The sequence below is a fragment of the Phyllobates terribilis genome, unplaced genomic scaffold (genome assembly GCF_046119375.1).
Source record: "Phyllobates terribilis strain yellow unplaced genomic scaffold, ASM4611937v1 Scaffold_1__5_contigs__length_1240528914, whole genome shotgun sequence".
Taxonomy (NCBI): Eukaryota; Metazoa; Chordata; class Amphibia; order Anura; family Dendrobatidae; genus Phyllobates; species Phyllobates terribilis.
The window spans coordinates 220985468-221007623 of NW_027362761.1; the positions used below are offsets into that span (position 1 = coordinate 220985468).

Here is a 22156-nt window from a genome sequence, read left to right on the forward strand (position 1 = left end):
TTTAGGTCAGACTCCACACATAAGATCGGAGGATTGGGCATGGATATCAGACATCTGTGCCGTCCTCCAAAACTTTGAGTACTCCACCAAGATTGTGTGCTCTGATGATGCAATAATTAGCATCAACATCCTGCTTCTCTGTGTACTGAAACACTCGCTACTCACAATTAAAGAGGAGGCATTGCAAGCGGAGCATGATGAGATGGAGCAAGGAACCATACAGGATGATTCCACACAGCCCAGCCTCTGCTCATCCCAACACAGTTTGGGTGACAATGAGGAAGAGGAGGAAGAACAGGAGCTAGTTTCCTGCGCTATAGACAGTACTATCCACACAACTGTCATACCTTCTGTTCAGTGCGGATAGTCTGAGGAGGGGGAGGAGGAGGAGGATGAGGAGGAGAACATGGTCAGTTGTCATCATGGTGAGGACACCGAAGTCTTACCTGTTAGCAGTCTGACACGCATGGCTGAGTTTATGTTACGCTGCCTTTCCCGTGACTATCGCTTTGTTCAAATTTTGGGTGACAGACATTACTGGTTGGTGACACTTCTAGACCCATGCTACAAGGAGAACTTTCTATCTTTTATTCCCACGGTGGGCAGGTCTACTAAAATGGTGCAGTACCAGAAGGTCCTTGTTGTGGAATTATTACAAAAATTCCCATCTGAAAACGCTGGCGGCAAAGGTCACAATTCCTTGGACAATAAAGGAGTACAGGTGAGAGAGACACAAATACGATTCAGCAAAGGCAGAGGAACACTGTCAAAGGTCTGGGAGAGTTTTCTCAGACTCTCCCATTGCATAGGCCCTGATGCGCGGGGTACTCTCAGAAGGAGGGATACATTTTCGAAGGTGCTGAAGGCGTACCTTGTTCACCGTACCAACATCCTCTGTGCCTTATAATTATTGGGTATCCAAGCTGGACACGTGGCATGAACTCTCTAAGACTTGGAGGTCCTGGCCAGCCCTGTCGCTAGCGTTTTGTCAGAGCGGGTTTTTAGTGCTGCCAGGGGAATAATAACTGATAGGCGCATCCGCCTGTCAACTGAAAATGCTGACAGGCTGACTCTTCTAAAAATGAACAAGGGCTGGACTGGGCCAGACTTCTCAACACCACCGGATGATTGCAGCGGAACATAAACTCAAACCCAGTGGGGTTTTTTTGGGAGGTCTATTCCCATGCACCACTTCACACCCAGACAAGGGTATATGGTTACTGATTTTGTCTATTTTCTGCTGTCCTCCTCTTTCTCCTCATCCTCCACCACCATATCACCAGGGTGACCGTGATGCAACGCCCACATCATTTTTTTTTATTATGTTTATGATGCCTGTAGGAATATTTTTAGAGACCCACCTCTAACATTCGGTATGATATACAGTATGTTCACGTATACCCTCCAGGGGTAAATGTTTTTCAGCACATGCACTTAGTGCATGGGCATTTTCAGTATAGGAGACCCGTTCCTTTATAATTGGAACATTTTTTACTGAGGCCCTCCTCTGTCTCTTCAAAAGGGTATTGGAGTGTGTATTATTTTTTGTCAGCCCTTGCAGTCACTGCATACACAATAACAGTATAAGAGACCCGCTCCTTTGTAATAGGAACATTTTTTTTTACTGAGGCCCTCTTCTATGTGTCCTCAAAGGAGTATTAAGATGAGTCCAAATTTTTGGCAGCCCTAGCATTCAATGTATAGGCAATAACAGTATAGGAGACCAGCTCCTTAATAATGGGAACATTTTGTTATTGAGGCCCTCCTCTATGTGTCTTTAAATTGATATTGGGCTTTTTGCAAAATTTAGGCAGCTGTTGCAGTCACTGCATGCACAATAACTGTATAGCAAAACCGCTCCTTTATAATGGGAACATTTTGTTACTGAGTCCCTCCTCTATGTGTCTACAAAGGGGTATTGGGATGCGTCCAAAATTTAGGCAGCCCTTGCATTCACTGCATAGGCAATAAATGTATAGCATAACCACCCCATTACAAGTTAACATTTTTTTACTTAGGCCCTCCTCTATGTGTCTTCAAAAGTGTATTGGGGTTTTTACAAATTTTGGGCAGGCCTTGCAGTCACTGCCTGCACAATAACAGTATAGGAGATCCGCTCCTTATTAATGGGAACAACAAAGCATAGCCAGCTTATGGTCCTTTAACAATAGTGAGGGCCGACTGCTGGCCCTTTAAGAATAGTAAGGGCCTCCTGATGGCCCTACAAAAATAGGCTTTGTGACTTTCAGAGTCCCTCCTTCATAAATGAAACAGGATGTGTCTGATCATGTCTCACAAACCACATGACCAGATAAGATAGCAAAATGTTAAAATGACATTTACTGGTGTATTTTTCACCATTGAAAGCAATGCAAAAGTTCAAAAATGCATCAAAAACGCTACATCCGTGTGAACATAGCCCAAGGTGTGGAGGAGCATTTTTGTTTTGGTTATTTATTTTGCCTTACAGTTGTGCTCAAAAGTTTACTTACCCCAGCAGAATTTTTCCTTTCTTGGCCTTGTTTTAGAGATTGTGAATGATAACAAAGAAACTTTTTCTCCTCTCATGGTTATTGGTTGGGTGAAGCCATTTATTGTCAAACTACTGTGTTTTCTCTTTTTCAATCTTAATGACAACCAAAAACATTCAAATGACCCTCATCAAAAGTTCACATACCCTGGTGATTTTGGCCTGATAACATGCACAGAATTTGACACAAATGGGTTTGAATGGCTACTAAAGGTAACATCCTCAACTATGACCTGTTTGCTTGTAATCAGTGTGTGTGCATAAAAGCTGAGTGAGTTTCTGGGATCCAGACAGACTCTTGCATCTTTCATTCAGCTACTGACATTTCTGAATTGTGAGTCATAGGGAGAGCAAAATAATTGTCAACGGATCTACGGGAAAAGGTAGTTGAACTGTATAACACAGGAAAGGGATACAAAAAAAAATCCAAGGAATTGATAATGCCAGTCAGCAGCGTTCAAACTGTGATTAACGAATGGAAAATCAGGGCTCTGTAAAAACCAAACCATGGTAAGGGAGACTAACAAAAATTTCGGCTACAATAATTAGGAAAATTGTTCGGGATGCAAATAAAAACCCACAAATAACATCAGCTGAAATTCAGGACTCTCTGAAAACTAGCAATGTGGCTATTTCAAGATGCACAATAAGGAGGCACTTGAAGAAAAATTGGCTGCATGGTCGAGTCGCCAGAAGAAAGCCATTACTGCGCAAATGCCACAAAGCATCCCGCCTACAATGCGCCAAACAGCAGAGACAAGCCTTAAAACTTCTGGAGCAAGGTAATTTGGAGTGATGAGACCAAAATGTAACTTTTTGGCCACAACCATAAATGCCACATTTGGAGAGAGGTCAACAAGGCCTATGATGAAAGGAACACCATTCCTACAGTAAAGCACGGAGGTGGATCGCTGATGTTTTGGGGATGTGTGAGCTACAAAGGCACAGGAAACTTGCAAAAAGTTAAAGGAAAGATGAATGCAGCACGTTATCAGCAAATACTGGAGGCAAATTTGCACTCATCAGCCCGGAAGCTGCGCATGGGACATACTTGGACGTTCCAACATGACAACGATCCAAAAAACAAGGCCAAGTCGACCTGTCATTGGCTAGAGCAGAACAAAGTGAAGGTTCTGGAGTGGCCATCTCAGTCTCCTGAACTCAATATCATTGAGCCACTCTGGGGAGATCTCAAGCACACAGTTCATGCTGGACAACCCAGGGATTTACAGGAACTGTAGGCTTTTTGTGAAGAAGAATGGTTAGCTTTACCATCAGGGAAAATAAAGAACCTCATCTGCAACTACCACAAAAGACTTCAAGCTGTCATTGATGTTAGAGGGGGCAATACACGGCATTAAGAACTGGGGTATGTTAACTTTTGATCAGGGTCATTTGGAAGTTTTTGGTTGTCATTAAAATTTAAAAAGTGAAAACACAGTAGTTTGACAATAAATGGCTTCACCCAACCAATAACCATGAGTGGAGAAAAAGTTTTTTCATTATCATTCACAATCTCTTCAGCAAGACCAAGAAAGGAAAAATTCTGCCTGGGTATGTAAACTTTTGAGCACGTCATTATGTCACGCAAGGTGTGGGAAAGACTTCATGTAACACAGAGGGTAAAGGAAAAGGGAGCTCAGACATTAGGGAAAGGGGGGAGTGGAGACCTTCTAGTCTGATCTAGTGTCACCCTGTCTCCCCTAATTTCCCTGTATTGGCTCTTAACCAATCACCGCATGCGTTCCTCACCCTGTCTTTCCCTGGCGTTAGACTCAGGCTAGGGAAGGGAGGAGATGACCACTAGTTGATCTCCACTGAACTCTAAAGACAAAAGGAAGGACAAACAGGGAAAATTGCTTAGCTTTTAGACGACTCCAGACAAATGCGCACATGTCGTCAAACACCAGAGAGGAGGAAGTACTGCTCTTGCTAAAGTCTCACAAGGAGTAATGAATATCGCCGGCACCTCCCTCTGTACACAGCAGGTATTTATACACCCAGACCAGGGAGTTAATTATCCAGAGGAAGGTAGCTGCTAGGTCCTAGAGACAGCCTCTAAGAAGATGTCTCTAATGCCAAACGTAGAGATCACCTGCAACCAACTGCAGGGCGACTGTCTGTCATTTCTGACACACCCATGACACATTACCCTCGAAAGGATGTTCCTTAATGTTTTCCCCAGAAAAATCCATTTTGGTTTTTACGTTTGTATGTTTTATTGTGAGCCCGTAAAAGTGGCGTAATACTGTGACAACATTGTTCACAGTAGTGACCTGGGAGGCAGGGATGCTTCTAGGGATCTTTTCCATGCTGTTCCCAAGTCATTTGAGCACTGTTCCCATCGATTAAGGCAATTTTTAGGTCCCCTGCTGACCTCCGGGGTGGACGCTGAAAAAATGCTCGTGTTTCCCTCAGACTTCCATTGGGCTCGTTGCTTGGGTCGAGCACCCGAGCATTCTAATTTGCTCGACCCGAGCAACGAGCACCCGAGCATTTTAGTGCTGGCTCTTCACTAGTTGTAAGTTTTAAAAATCAAAGTGTGCTTAAGGTGTCATATTATTGTAAAAAGGGCTAAAAATTCTGAGCAAATATTACAGAGATCCTATTCTCGGTTTCCTTTCACTCAGCTATTGAGTTCAACTAGAAAAATTAGACTGCTATAATTGTTTAATTGGAGGTGGTTACTGAAGACAGTTTTCTACAACTTCTTTTGACCTAAACATCCACATCAGATAGTGATGAGAGAATAAATTCAAATGGAATTGAATTCTAATTGAATTTTACAAAAATCCTCATTGAGCAAAATGTTTATTTTTCTTATTAATTTTTCTGAACCATGAAAGGCTATGAAAATGTTACAAAATAGAAAAATATATATTCACCTTTCTGGCCTCTCCGCTACTCACCTCAACCCATCCAGCCCTCGTCACATCTTCGGATTGGTTTCAGCGCGGTTAGAATCCATGGGGCTCCGGTCGCTAGGCTGAGGCTTCCAGGTTTGCTAGGCCTAAAGGATTCTGCAACCTCACTAAGGTTGTGGCTCATGATGTCATGACCCCCTTGCTTGCTCATGTGCAGAACGGTTATTATGCTCTGGGGTCTGCATGAACCCTAGAGAATAATGAGGGACATGAGATTTTCTGTGAAAAATCGCATGAACAGACAAATTAAAATTTTGCATGATCCGCTCATCTCTGGTATCAGGTAACTGTATTATGGAAGTCAAGAGATTTGGAGTTTTTTAACAACTGAAGTTTAAACTCTTATAAATTATCTACTATGACATTAGTCTGCACAGAATTTAGTAGGTACAAAGAAATCTTGATTGGGCTGGAAATGAGCAAATAGGTAATTATTTTGTATATGTTTCATTTTACTATTTAAAGGGATTGTCTGATATGTACGAGTTATACATACCACCGAAACTTGTATGGAGAGAGGTCATGCCCTCTAATCAGCCATGCCAACTGGCCGGCTGCATCACTTGACGGGGCAGGACCTCGACGCAATACGATGTAAGGAGCAAGGCCATGCCCACTGGCTGGGGGTATGTAAAACTCATACATTCCCACCATTACCGGGTCTGAAACAGGCCAATCCCCACAGTGCACAGTGCGTGTGCTGGGGGGATTCATAAGTCTGAAGTTACACAACTTGTTGGTTTTGACCGGACAACCCTTTTAAGAGAAAATACAATATTTGATTCCAACAGAAAAAGTAAGCCAAGTGTGAAAATGTTACAGTTTTTTGAATAAAAACTCAAATAACTTTTTTTTTATATTTTATAAATTGTTCTTTGCTAAGAATACAAAAATTTGTGTTTTATAAATTGCTTTATACATTGCAATAAAACATTATTTCATAGCTGTACATTATGACATATCTGCATGATAATCACTTGTTCAGTATTGTTTTGAGCTAACAAAGTTTTTTCCACATTGTGTTTCTAAGACGGGATAACGCATACACTTTACAATGTCTCACTTTGCTAGAAAACATTTCTTAAACATTTTGAATTCTTTTACAGGGGTAAAGTTACATTTTAATCCAGATTAGCCTGTACAATTTATACAGCTCAAGAAAATTAGTTTTATGTTATACTAATTTATTAATAAGTTAATGTATAGTATATCATGTATTGTTTTACATATGATTTTCTATGGCGTTCTCATATACAGTTTTGCATACGGCTTTCTATTTACATTATATGAATAAAAGATTAAAATCTACTTGATTTAGACTTTGCATCGATCATAAGATAAAGGTCTATTCATCTTTGTATTGGAAAAGGCTCTGCATTGAATACTAGTCAACACAAAAAGACAAACTGCAATATATTCTCACCATTACAATTCCACCTCATATCCCTGCCAGGTTGCATTTTCTTGAATAGCACAATGATACCTAACACCGAACAAGTGACTGCAGAAATTTATCACTGACCGAAATTGTGACATCAGTATAAATGGTCACATGTCTTTTAGGACACATCTTTATCCTGCCATATAAACAAGATTAAATGGGTGCCCACGGCACTGGTGGCACGGCAATGGTACAAAATTTAAAAAAGATAATAATTGTACCATTTTTTTAAATAAATGAAGATGAAACAAATGATTTTATTTTGGAGGGCTCAGAAAAGTATTAAATGTAGAGTAGAAGCCTATGAGTTCTAACCAGTATATTTTATATACATTTTGGTGAATACGAGAATACGTATATGTTTGATGACAACCAAAAACAAAACTTTATAAAATCTATTAATTCTGCACTAATATCTCTAGACCAGCTTTCATATTCATTTGGCATGGACTGTGAATTGAAGTAGCAGTAAAGCTGCTTCCTCCAGTTAAATTGATTGTGGTTTGGAATATTACTATATGAGTCTCAAGAGAAAGTTCATTAAAATTAATGTGTCTATAATTAAGTTAATTCATGTGCCATTTGTACCTTAATAAATTATTTACTGTTTGAAATGCCCATTATTGAATTGCATATGAAGCATAATCTCATATGATAAAATTACTATATTCAATTTAAAATGAATTCCTAATAGATATATTTCTTCCTATATCTCTAATGAGAAGGTAACAGGAGCATAATTAATGGTATCTGTCATATTGTAATTAGGTACGGTATTCTTAGTCAACGATTCAAAGGGTATTTCCTTCTTGGCTATAAATAAAAATCTCTTAACTGTCACTACTTGGTATCAAAAGTTATAAAATGGTGAATTGCCTGGCTCTAACCTTTATACAGATTTTTTTTTTTTCGACTGTACCATAAAACATGTGGGTTGAGTATTTTCTAAAATACAGTTGTTACAAAGTATTTATAGAAGCTCCCTATTTCTTTAACTCAGGCTGGACTATGGCTGAAAAGGATTCATCCAACCTTCTAAATCCGTTAAAACTGATTTCTTTTTAAGTTAAGCATTTAATATTAATACATTCTGGAGGCAATGTATTTTCCGTGAAAACTGCTTAGCTGAAAGGCTGAAAACCTAATTTTACTTCAAAACTGAAAACTGAAAGTTCAGATGTGACTTCAGCTTAGGCCAATACCAGACTGTCATATATGCAGAAGGGTACAGGAAAGTCAAATCTGGAGAACTGCTTTGTGGAAACCTCACGTTGCAGACTGTTAACTCTATCTGTGCCTACCGTGACATGGTTGGATATTATTTCCTTTCTCTGATTAAATAGTATCTCTAAAAATGAAAAAAAACTCATTGTCTTCATTTTATGAAATATTATTTAGATAATGAAAAGCATTTTAGATCTGCGGGTACATGAATTGCTAAAATAGCTTTGCAATAGCCCGCTGGGTAACTTTCCATATCTAAGATTCCTCATAAAGTATTGGTAATAATGTGCTTACATCTAGCCTTCATCTTTCAAGTATAACTTTATGAGCAGTGACTAACATTTGGTTTAGATTTCAAAATAACTTACATTACAAAGAAGCATCATGCATGGTCAAAAATGTCTAGAGATAACTTTCTAGAGTACAAAGCAATACTTATAAGGTTAATTTTTCTGCCAATACAATCCCTATATATTGAGAATCTAAACAGTAAAACTATAGCTGTTTATTATGGTAGCATTCTAATTGACTCTTTTCAATTCTGTGTTATGACTTACTTTCAATACTGCCCCAGTCAGGATGCCAACAAAATTAAAAGGAATCTGTCAATAACATCAACCCTCCTAAATTGGATTGTCTATATGTGCATAAAGGCCATAGGAAGCTGAATAAAATGACACCTTGATATCTGTAATCCGATGTCTTAGTCCTGAGAAATCTACGTTTTTCTTAACATGTAAATGAGCTGTTAAGAGCTATGGGTGGGATATAGATCTCCTGAGAATCTGCCTCCGGAGCTTATTTTAAATGAAAGAGGGCATTATCAGTGTGAGACATGAAAATTAGGAAAGCAGACTGTCAGTCATCAAATGACCAAGTTCTCCAAAAAATATGACGTAGTGGTCATGGGAGATTTCAACTATCCAGACATTTGTTGGGAATCTCTCTCAAGTAAAACTAACAGGTCAAGCAAATTCTTATCCTCTCTTGCTGACAACTTTATCTTCCAAAAGGTAGGGGAGAAAACAAGGGGATCTGCTACTTTGGATCTAATCCTTATAAACAGGGAGGAAATGGTTGAGGAGGTAAAGGTGGCTGGGACCCTAGGAGGCAGCGATCATGCTATTATAGAATTTTGGATAACTAGAGGAGGAAGACATGTGAAGACTCAAACTTCAAGGTTAGATTTTAGAAAAGCAGATTTTAAGAGACTCAGAAAGAGAATAGGAGGGATCCAATGGCTGGATGTCCTTAAGGACAAAAATGTCCAGGAAGGATGGGAAATTTTTAAAAATGAGATTCTCAAAGCACAATCGTTAACAATCCCGAAAAGTAGGAAGAATGGGAAGCATTTAAGGAAACCAGGATGGATTAACACAGAACTTAAACACATGCTAAAAAGAAAGAAAGAAATGTTCATTAAATGGAAAGAGGGAGGCATATCTAAAGAAGATTATAATGCAGTCTGCAGATCCTGTAGGGCACGTATCAGGTTAGCTAAAGCTGACAATGAATTAAGGCTTGCAAGAGATGTCAAAATCAATAAAAAAGGATTTTGGGGGTATGTCAAAAGTAAAAGAAAAGTCAAAGATGCTATAGGATTTTTACAGGATGAAAATGGAGAAATGGTAAGAGAGGATGTTGAGAAGGCCGAACTTTTTAACTCCTATTTTGCATCTGTTTTCTCTCAGAAAGAAAATGTAACATCAACTGATCTTTACTGTCCTTTTAAAGGAATAGAGGAATCCAAGTTATCTGTAAACAGAAAGATTGTGAGGGAATATTTAGCTAACATAAATGAGTTCAAGTCTCCAGGTCCAGATGAATTACACCCCAGAGTACTGAAGGAGATCGTAGAAGAAATTTTAGAACCACTCTCCATAATCTTTGAAAATTCTTGGAGAACAGGAGAAGTCCCAGAAGACTGGAGAAGAGCAAATGTTGTTCCTATCTTCAAAAAGGGGAAGAATGTGGACCCAGGGAACTATAGGCCGGTGAGTCTGACTTCTATACCAGGAAAGATCTTTGAACAAATTATTAAACAACATGTATGTAAGTACATGGATAAGAATGAAGTGATTAACCAGAGTCAGCATGGGTGTGTAACTAACAAGTCATGTCAGACTAACTTAATTTCCTTCTATGACAGAATCACTGACTGGGTGGATCAGGGAAATGCTGTAGATATAGTATATCTTGACTTCAGCAAAGCATTTGACAAAGTATCTCACACCATCCTTATTGAAAAAATGACCAAGTATGCAATGGACCAGGCAACTGTTAGGTGGATTCATAACTGGCTTAGTGATCGGACTCAAAGGGTGGTTGTAAATGGCTTCACATCCAGCTGGATGAATGTCTCAAGTGGGGTACCACAGGGCTCCGTCCTGGGACCTGTATTGTTCAACATCTTTATCAATGATTTAGATGAAGGAATTGAGGGTAAACTGATTAAATTTGCTGATGACACAAAGCTAGGAGGGATAGCTAATACTAGAGAAGAGAGAGAGAGGATTCAAAAAGACCTAAATAAACTGGAGCAGTGGGCAGCAACCAGCATAATGGTTTTTAACAGGGAAAAATGCAAAGTACTACATCTGGGCAATAAAAATGAAAAAAGCATATACAGAATGGGAGGAATAGAGCTAAGCAACAGTACATGTGAAAAAGACTTAGGTATACTAATAGATCATAGACTGAACATGAGTCAACAGTGTGATGCAGCAGCAAAAAAGGCAAATACAATTCTGGGATGTATTAACAGAAGCATACAGTCTAGATCACGTGAAGTCATTATCGGTCTCTACTCCTCTTTGGTCAGACCGCATCTGGAATACTGTGTACAGTTTTAGGCACCACATTTTAAAAAAGACATAGACAAACTGGAGCAAGTTCAGAGAAGAGCGACCAGAATGGTGACTGGTCTGCAAACCATATCCTATGAGGAACGGTTGCAGGATTTGGGAATGTTTAGCTTGCAAAAAAGAAGACTGAGAGGAGACTTAATAACTGTCTACAAATATGTCAAGGGCTGTCACATTGTAGAAGGATCATCTTTATTCTCATTTGCACAAGGAAAGACTAGAAGCAATGGGATGAAACTAAATGGGAGGTTACACAGATTAGATATTAGAAAAAACTTTTTGACAGTTAGGGTGATTAATGAGTGGAACAGGCTGCCACGAGAGGTGGTGAGTTCCCCTTCAATGGACGTCTTCAAACAGAGGCTGGACAGACATCTGTCTGAGATGATTTAGTGAATCCTGCTTTGAGCAGGGGGTTGGACCAGATGACCCAGGAGGTCCCTTCCAACTCTACCATTCTATGATTCTATGAAATGTCTCACACTGGTAATATACCGTTTCACTTAAAATAAGCTCTGGAGGCAAATTCTCAGGGAGATCTGTGTCCAGCCCATAGATCTTAACAACTCATTTACATATTAAGAAAAAAGTAGATTTCTTGTGAATAAGACATCGGATCACAGATTTCAAGGTATCATTTTATTCAGCTTTCTATGATTTGCATGCTCGTGTAGACAGCATAGGAGTTACAATCCTTCTGACATATTCCCTTTAAAGAAGGATTACAGCAATGACCATTTCATTTAGTGCTTATACTTTCCTTCCATATAGATGTAAATGAAAAGTTTTTTGCTACTTTTGCCAGAAAATAAATTATTTTGTAACTTGGACAATCCTGTCGAGGAAGCTGGATGTGAACACTGTAGGGCTTCTTAAAACAGCAATATTTATGGATTAAACATATTTAAAAGTACATTAGGCCACGGCAAAAAAAAAGAATAGTTCTGCTGCAACTTACTTTGCTTATGTAGAATGCGAGACTTTTTACAGTGGTAAGCAATTTCCTGTTTGCAGTGTTCAGAATTGTTTATTGTAGCCTGGAGCTGCTCCATATCTGCAGAGTATTTGAAATTCATCATATGAGGATTCTCCCGATTGGAACTTTTTACTTTATTCAGGTCTGTATTGTTGTGATGTAATATACTTATAGCTGTATCTAGTGAGATTAAGAAAAAGTTTTCTAGTGAGATTAAAAAGAGTTATTAGTTTAGAGTACATTGCATAAGGAATTTCAAACAAATACATTTTTTATTAGTAATGGGAATGGATTAAATGGCAACTATAATATTCACACCAATGATTCCGTTTGTTTTCGGATGAAACAAGGCATTTGTACTTTTTAGGAAGAAGAAAATTCCAAGTATCCGGCTGGAAAAATCATAAGCTAAAAAAAATCCTTTATGATCCTAAGTATGGTTGTGGTATATAGATATGGTCACTAAGCAGAGTAGCAAACTATACGTTTATGTAGGAGTAAGGAATAATGCCGAAACACATATGTTTGCTACTCTACCGGGTGACTTTACCTGTATTCTACTTCCTTTTTAAACGTCATCTATAAAGGATATTTTTTAGTCTATGATTATTCCAGCTGGATACTTTCTATGTATCAAGTGTTCCTCTGAGCTGTCAGTGCAGGAGAACACCAGTGGATGCTATGTCTATGAAGTTTAAGCTCTTTCCCTAGAACTATTTGTACAGTTTACTTTTGAATTTATTTTCTGGGATGGGAAGTTACTTTTGATGACTTATCAAAGTAAGCCATATTATCTCCTATGGAACTTTGGTTGTAACCTGGTCCCTTACAATATCCAGGCCCCCTCCCTCAAACAGCTCTATCTGTAAATCACTCAAATTTTCTCATCATTGAATAACGGGAAGGGCAGCTCATTAGTGACATCATTATAAGAGTCGGAAAATATTGGAAGAAAGATGTGGGATTTTTACAAAGTTATATTGTAAACTCTAAGATATAGAAATAAATTTACAATTAACATTAGTTAAAGTTAATGTTAGAAAGACAGGGAAATTAGATTGTAAGTCCATTGATCACAGGGGCTATTTTCATAGAGTTAGAGATGTACTGTTGTTATTTAAATAGAATCTGTCAGCAGGCTTTTGCTACCTCATCTGAGTGCAGCCTGATGTAGGCAAAGAGCCCATGATTCCAACAATGTATCACTTAGTTTACTCGGTGTAATGGTTCTGACACAAGCAAAGCTTTTAGATGTAGGATGCAGCAGAGCTAAGAAAGCTAACCCCGCCCACACCAGGCACTCTATATACAATGAATATTAACAGTGAGCTGCTTAACATAGAGGGAGGAGGTGGAATCGGACTGATGTAATTCGCAATGCTAATTACAAGTGATAAAATCTTCACTATAAGTGAACGTCTTCACACAGGTAATAAATGACACATCATTCAACTCTGTGTCTCAGCCTCTATCTACTGCTGTCTTCAGATTACATGGCAAAAACCTGCAAACAGATTCCCTTTAAAAGGAATCTGTCAGTAGGATCAACCCTCCTAAGCCGTCTATATGGGCAAGCAGTCATAGTGAATTCAATAATATGATACCTTAATATCTGTGATCCGATGTCTTAGTCTAGAGAAATTCATGTTTTTCTTATATGTAAATGAGCTGTTAAGATCTGTGGGCCGGACACTGATCTCCGAGGGATCTACCTCCAGAGCTTAATGTAAATGAAAGGGGTTGTTACCAGTATAAGACATAGAACAGGAGAACAGACTGACAGTCTTTGCATGTCTCGTACTGGTAACACCTTCTTCCATTAAAATTAAGCTCTGGAGACAGATTCTCGGGGAGACCAGTTTTCTGACCTTAGATCTTAACAGCTCATTTAAGAAAAACATGGATTTCTCTGGAATAAGACATTAAATTGCAGATATCACAATATCATTTTATTAAACTTTCTATGCCTGCGTGCCGATATAGATGAATTAGGATAGATATTTGTTTGGTATTCATTTCATTATGATGGGTGATACCCTTAAATTAAGCTACCAGTATAATCCCCCTTATGACCACATAAATGACAATATTAACATGTATATTGAGTTGCTGCTTAAACAAGAAGGATACAAAGGTGTCACTTTCTCCCAAACATGACCTAAAGCCCTTGATAAAAGAGGACAAGGAATATATATTTTACCTACAAGGAAATGGCAATCTGTGAGTCTGTAGTTGCAACTTGGTAGCTAAAGAATTCCTGTTAGTATTTGCACTGAATCATGTAAGCAGTCTCTCAGCTGTTTTAAAAGGGTGCACCACAGAAAAATGCTATCAAGGGAGTGTAAAGGGGGGATGAGCATAAAAAGTGTATTTTAGGAGCTAGCAGGCTCATAGAAACCGTGACCAGTGACCGGCTGCAGCTTCACTGTATCTACAACTTGACAGACAATGATAATGACCCACAATTGGAAAATTAAGATTAAGGAAAAGGCTTCACAAACGTACTGCATGTGAAGATATAAGAACCTGAGCACAGCAGAGGTATTTATTTCTTACTGGAATTACACATCAACATAATGACAGTTGCATTGGATAAGATTTTTAGAATCCCTGCCAGCAGTCACAAAACAAATGTATTATCAACCTCCTTTTACCGGCAGTGTTTTTGCCATCTCTTCTTATTAGTAGGCAATACAAAGTCATTATATTGTGGCGCAGCACATAAATGACATTGTGAGGGCTTACTAGTTGGAAGAGGCACCAGACATGACGCAGGTAGTAGAAGGTTCCCAACCAGCAGCCATAGACTACCGAGAAGGCTTGTCGACCTGGGTCCTAAAAACATTTTGCCCAACTCTATTTGATTGATTGACTAATATAATCAAGTCATTACATTCCTAAGTGAACCAACTAAATATCCCTGTTCTTCCAGGTACGGAACGGTAATATAATAATAATCTAATAATAATCTTTATTTTTATATAGCGCTAACATATTCAGTAGCACTTTACATACATTAGCATCGCTGTCCCCATTGGAGCTCACAATCTAATTTACCTATCAGTATGTGTTTGTAGTGTGGGTGGAAACTGGAGAACCCGGAGGAAACCAACACAAACACGGGGAGAACATATAAACTCCTTGTAGATGTTGTCCTTGGTGGGATTTGAACCCAGGACCCCAGTGCTACAAGGCTGCAGTGCTAACCACTGAGCCACCATGCTGCCCAAAATTTATCTGCATTTACTTACAAGCTCTGAATTGGCCAATTTAGTAATTTACTTAGGACATAACAATATTTTTCCATAGTCTAAACTTACAGTGCAGCAGATAGTAAGTGATAGGATGACACAAAGCGGTTACATAATATTAACCTAAATATCCTGCAAGTATTTTTACCTGGCAACCAAATGATAATTAGGTAGACGAAATGTCAGACTAAAATCATTTGTCATAAGCTGAATTAAGTAGATGTAGTCTGTAAATCTTTTTTCTCTGTGCACTTTAAATAAACATATGTTTCAGTCTCTCAGGTTAAATATTTAGTGGAACGATCAGCAAAATTTTTCCATAATACTGGCATTCAGTTAGTGATGAAAATACCAGCATCTGTTCTTCAATTCTCAAGAGTGAAGAACAATCTACCTTGTGCCTTATATTGTTGGAAGGTGGATTAAGCTTCTTGTGAAATATTGAATGGAAATATTGACTTCAGAATAATATATGCAGTGCTTCATAGTGTGAACGTCAGTCATTAACTAGCCTTATAGCTCTAAATTTGCATTAAGAATATTTCAAAATCAACTATAAAATGAATTGAGAAAACTAAAAATACATATTTAATTAGAATATATAGGTTCTGAAAGATAATATATAAATAAAAGGGATTATATAAAATTAAATAAAAAATGACCGTAATACTATAGTCTAGGCTTTGCATTAAATACACAATGTGGGGAGATCTTGTTTTAAAACAGTGGCTCAGGATTTTAAAAATGGAGGGGTACTGTGAGCATTGCGAGTGATGCTGAGAAATCCACCATAGCTCAGAAGCAGTTCAGTTACCTTTTTACTGTAGCTAAAACATACACATTTCAGCATTTCTTTGGCGTCGATGTGACACTGAAACATGTAAAACAATACAGCATGTTTTATCTACAATATACAGTTAACTATGCTACTGAACCCTTGTGAATTACTCGCCAGCTCTCATAACGTCTCCATTTTTCACAGTGCTGAACGACTAATACCTAGATGGAGGGCCACCTGCAGCGAGAAGTGAGAAGTGATCTATTAAAACAACAAACCGTTCAAAAGACATGTGCCTGTCATAAGCACATCTCCAAAATGTGAGCACATCTGTCTGTAGCGTACAGTGTATTGCAACCTTCCATATTAAGGTCTTTTGCATTATGCATTGCTTTTTCTGTTTTTTCTACTCCAGGATATTTATTATTATTATTATTATTATTATTAAAGTGGTTCAAAGCTAAAATTTATTTTAAATATAAATCTCTATCTATTTACTGTCATAATCTAGCTCTTTTCTAATATACCTTAATTAAAACGTCCCTATTGTTACCTGACTACTCTTAACTACTTTATTTTCTTTATTTTTTTGTTTTTTTTTACTATCTTCTGAGTGATAATGCTTCATGTGAGAATCTCAGTGCACGATGGGACAAACGAGTTGTCATCAGCGGGCAGAGGCTGCGGTCACCTGCCGTAGCCTCTGCCCCCACCCTGAAATGAAACATCATCAGTGACATCCATTTCAGGTGCTGGACCATACTAAGCATGAGTCGGATGTCAATTCCAATGTATGCTTAGTAGGATCTTGTCACTGTGAAATATTCTTCTCAGTGCAGAGTGACAATGCGCTCTCTCTCCAGCTCTGATGAGCATCCATCAGAATTGACAAACGACGCATGCTTAGTAGAGCAGGGACTAGCCCAGTCCCTGAAATGGACATCACTGATGACACTTGATTTCAGGGAGGGGGCAGAGGCTATGGTGGTGATTGCAGCCTTTGCTCTATTTTCTGGGATCACATTGCATGGCTTTTTATTAGCTAGGCTGGTGTGATGTCATTATTGCGATGGACCGGAATCCCACAAATCAATCCGCCCATCTCTATTGAGAAGTATTATTTAAAAATTGAGACATTTAGGAATCAAGAACTCAGACACAAAGTGGCAAACTACGTAACACCATATGCCATACAGAGCAAAGTCAATGAGTGTTGAGGTGCATAATGCATAAAAGTTACCAATTCCCTGCTGACTAAATATCGCTAGTCCAGAAGCATGGGAGCTTCATGGCAAGGCTTCCCATGGTAATGCAGTTGCTTGCCAGCCATACATCACCAAGCATGATGTCAAGCTTTAGATGGAGTGGTGTACAGCATGCCACGACTGGACTCTGGATTCTGCCACTGGAACTGTGGAGACGTTTTCTGCGGAGTGATGAATTAAGCGTCTTTATTTGACAGTCTGATGGACGAGGCCGGGTTTGGTGAATGCCAAGATTACATTACCAGCTCACCAGCTTAACCGCATTGTACTAACTGTTATGTTTGGTGGAGAAGGGGTTGTTTTTCAAGTATTGACTTAGTCTTATTAGTTCTGAAAAAAACAAAACGTAATGCTTCCATACCAAGATACCAATTTTGGACAATTTTATTATATTAATATTGTAGGAACAGTTTGGGGTAGATCTTTTTTCGGATCCAGGGTCAATCAACCAACCAAAAATGAATGGCCTTAGGGCCATAGGCAACAAGAAGGAAATGTAATATAAGAAAGATGCTCATAGAGTGAATAAGTAAAACAATAATTAAAAGGTGGATATAAGAGGCTCATCTTCTTGGGTTGTGCTATAATAGGCATAATACTATTGTACACATACTGTAGGTAAATCACAGTGATGCCTGATGTTTGTGTCCTGTAGGCTTGTGTAACTGAATGGATATCACTGGAAGCAAATGAACATCTATGTAGGCAAACAGTGGCAGATATGAGTCATCAAATCATGTACAGGATATTGGATAATTTGATAATTTATTGAATTTCATTCAATCATAAACCAGAATGCATTTAAAGCAATTGGCTGGACTCATCTTTGATTGGTACCAAAAATCTCAAATTTTGACCACAGTACAGATTTTCACTGATCTAATCTCTAGTCCTTGTGTTACTTCCCTTAAAAAAAGTTTCTTTTTGATTGTGATCCTCAGTAGTGGCTTCTTTGCAGCAATTCAGCCATATAGGCCATATAGGCCTGCTACTCGCTATCTTCTTTGGACAGTTGATGCTAAGTTGTGTCTGCAACTTGATGTCTGTGCATAATTTATGAGGGCTGTTATCTCACGTGCTGTCAATTTTCTTTTTCTGAGGCTGGTAACTCTAATGACCCTCTCCTTTGCAGCAGAGGTAATACATGACCTCTTCTTAGGAAGGTCCTCACGAGAGCAAATTTTATCATAGTGATTGATGGTTTACATGTCTGCATTTAAGGATAATGATGCACTGGTGTTTCTCTTTACCTAGCAAAGTGGTTCTTGCCATATTCTGGCTAAAAACAGTTGCAGAACAGAGCTCAGCATTCTATGGAATTGTGCACCAACCTTGCCCTTGCAAAACACACCTAATTGTTGCAGACACTCTCTGAAGACAAGTGATTCCACAAATGAACTCTTGACAATGTATACCTGTTCATTTCAGGTGACTACCTGATAAATCTGCTTGAGAGGCTGCAAAGGGTGTCTAAAACTTTCATCATAGGAAAAGGGGGTACTTAGAGAAATATAAAGTTTAACACATATTCTGGTTTGTTTTGCTGCTTTCAGTTTGTATCTACAATGGGGACATTCCAATAAGAAGAAGTAAAACCAATCCATGGACAGACGTGTCCAAATTTTTGACTGGTACTGTATATATGTATGCTGTATATGTAATAAGTCAAAGAAATATTTATTTGTATAAATAATGATTAGGTTGAGCTGATCAGTCTGTTTTATTAAATTTAATCTCACAAAAGTCTAACTGAAATGTAAGTTTTCTTTCAAATTACAGGTTGCCGTGCATATGAAATAATAGTCTTAACTCCACATTGAACACGGTTGCTCAGCTCAGGCAAGGGTGCCCGTTTACAGTAATGTGGAGAGGGCAGAAAGCCAGAGCCTTAGAAAAGAATATTTCCTGTATGAAACTAGAATTAAAATTTAACATGAAGGAAATCATGCCCTTATCAGCCATATCCTCATGTGTTCGTGAGAGACTGCAGGACAATCCTTCTCAAAAATATCTGCAACATAATGTGCAAGAAAATATGCATTTTTTTCTCTTGAAACATCACATTTCAATCAACTAGCTCTACATCCTGCCAATTCCAATTGAGAGAAAGGATATCTCATAGAAAAGTCAAACGTCATATGACTTGGGCCCCAATTTATCTCTGTTGTTTCTCCAGTTTTCTTGAGTAATCTACTACATATGCGCCTCATTCTCTAGAGATTGGCATAATTTTTTAAGTTGTATTTTTTTTTAAAGTCTTTTTTATTTTTCTTCGACAACTTTGGTTATCCAGATGTATTAGACAGATTCATAAAATTCAAACTTTTACCAAATGTCACATTTTTTGACATATCTCTCTCCAGTCCTTGCCCGGTGTAAGCTTCTGGTAGCATTTTTAATTTGCTGAATTTTAAGACAAACATGTGACTTTTCAAAGGGTTTGAGGGGGGCCACAGACATATGCTAATTAGTCTCAAGCCCTCATGACATGGATTGGCTTGATACAGAGAGTTAAAAAATATTAGAAGTATTGTAGGGGTTGATATAAGGAGTTGGAGAGTGCAGAGCGTAATGGGTATACATGGTAAAGTGGTCATTTTGGGCACACTCTTTCAGCTTTGGAGTAACACCCACCTTCCCTTGATGCATATTTTAAAGGAAATAAATATTTATATATATAATTAAAAAAAGGGATAAAGGAGAGGAGAATAGTCCACTAAAGTTGACCTGAGATTCACAAAAATATAAATCAAATATTTTGAGAAAATTTGGTGTACACAGCGAATTCTAATTTTGAAAGATCCACTCATCAGTCTTTATATGCTGAATTATCAATACTTTAATTTTAACTGTATTTTTTACTATGTGCCACAATGTGCCACAATCATTTTTTTACAAGTGAGTCAAAGGCAACAGCAAAACTGTTTAGAGGAACCATTGCATAAATTTGTGACTTTTGGTCTGTTGCAATGAATACACTGCCAGAACGAATTGTAAATTTTGCCTTCATCTTATAAATGTCATCTTGAAAAATCATATTGCCTGCTTGTATCATGAAAAAATAAGAACTGGCTGGTTTTAGAAAACATTTAATAAATAAAAAAGTAAGCAAAAATGCTAACATTTTAAAAGTAGCATGCCTAATAATTGTATACAATAAACATTTTGCTAACAGAATAGTACCTTTCTTTGTAAAATAAACAAATTAAAGTTTTTCCAAAACAATTTACTTCTCAACGCAAATTTCTCAAGAATACTGATTACTATCACTCGTTACTCCTTTTGCACAAAATTGCATATAGATGCAGAAGCTCCTGGATACAAATGCAAAATTTGTAACATTGCCAACAAATACGACTAACGTCATTATTAGTACTGGGTATAAAAGTACCTGTTTTAATTATTAAACTTTTTGAGCCTTTCTCCTTATATAGTCCTCCTTTACCACTGCTGCAACAAATATTTTTTGATAAACATAAAGCATATAGGAGCATGTAAAAATTGAAGAAGCAGGGAATGCAACATCAATTTTGTAGTGAATGTGGATAGTGAGAGGAGAGGACGTCACAGCTCACAGCTTTGGATAGGGATAGAAAGTCATAAAATACTGATCAAACTGTGTGTGACAGCAAAGCAATGAAGATTAGTGTGTGAGAAACAGTATGTTGGTTACTACCTGGTGCCATTCGTTTACCCACAGCTATATGTGTGGAGTTGACCTTGACATTTCTTGGGCTGTGTTTCCATTAGGAAACTTGAAAAGGGGTTGGATACAGTGCTACGAGATCTCAGAATGCTATACATGTATTTTCAGTACATCTGGAGTCTTAGCAATATTTACAATTCACAGTAAATCAATTTGGCTCGTATTACATTTTTTGGTACAATTCAGAAAAGCTGAATTTCAAAAGATTTGTTCATCTTTAGTTACAAATAATAAAATGTTATGCACAGTGAAGCTTTAAAGGGTAAGGAAAATTAGAAATTTGAACATTCACTGCCATTTGTTGTTTATATATTATACCTTTGCACAATATTGCACCTATGCATTGCACAAAACTGTAAAAATCTGAGGCTATTTTGGATTTAAGCTTAGTATATTTTCCTCTAAAATTATTTCTGTTCGCATATGCACACCACACATAGATCATGACATAGATTACCTGTCATATTACAGTAAACCAAGAACGGTTCCAGAGACCCACTCCCATCAGAATCAATGTAGAAGAATCCAGATGAGTTTCCTTTATATTTATATGCTTCACACGACTGTTCATATTTAGCTGAAAAATAAAGTAAAACCTTTTCATAATATTGTACAATACAATAATTTGCAAAAAAAAAGTTTGTTACTCATAAAGAATTACAGAATTGAGGTTATAGAAAATGGAAATATCCTTTTTACTAATGTATCACTCTAATTTTGAGCTTACAATCTTCAATGAAATATATTTCTTCCTATGGAACGATTTAAAAGCCTTCTTTCTCTGCAGGATCAGAGTGTACTGAAATTGCTGCCAACATTTTAGAAAGTCTCACAGTGTCTTTCCCTTGACTTGCTGTTTACAAAATATTTTTCATTTTACCAACAAATGACAAATGTCACTGACACCTATCCTTCACTAGGACTCCCACTGATCACTAGACGGGAAGTCCAGAGCCATATGATCCTCCTCATGGCATGACTTGAGGAGTATGAATGGAATGGTGGTTGGATAAATACATCGGGTGTAGTTTTGTATGACTTTAGTAGCATTTAAAATAAAGTCTGATTTGCTTGGCTTTAAATGCTGTAATGTAATTAGTAACTATTTTATTCCAATGTATTGAAAATAAAATATAAAGAGTATAGTAAACAGAAATAAATAATTTAGTATATACAAATAGTATGCAGGCCTAGTCT

At 37.8% G+C, this 22156-nt stretch overlaps 1 protein-coding gene across 1 annotated transcript in view; it reads right to left on the bottom strand.

Moving 5' to 3' along the window:
• Positions 1 to 22156, bottom strand: part of CNTNAP4 (contactin associated protein family member 4) — a 636367-nt gene that overhangs the window by 156459 nt on the left and 457752 nt on the right. Inside the window, exons 12-13 of the mRNA XM_073670996.1 lie at positions 21417 to 21536; positions 11942 to 12139 (exon numbers count right to left, since the gene is read on the bottom strand). Of these exons, the coding sequence (XP_073527097.1) occupies positions 11942 to 12139; positions 21417 to 21536 (318 nt within the window). The remainder of the gene's footprint in view (positions 1 to 11941; positions 12140 to 21416; positions 21537 to 22156) is intronic.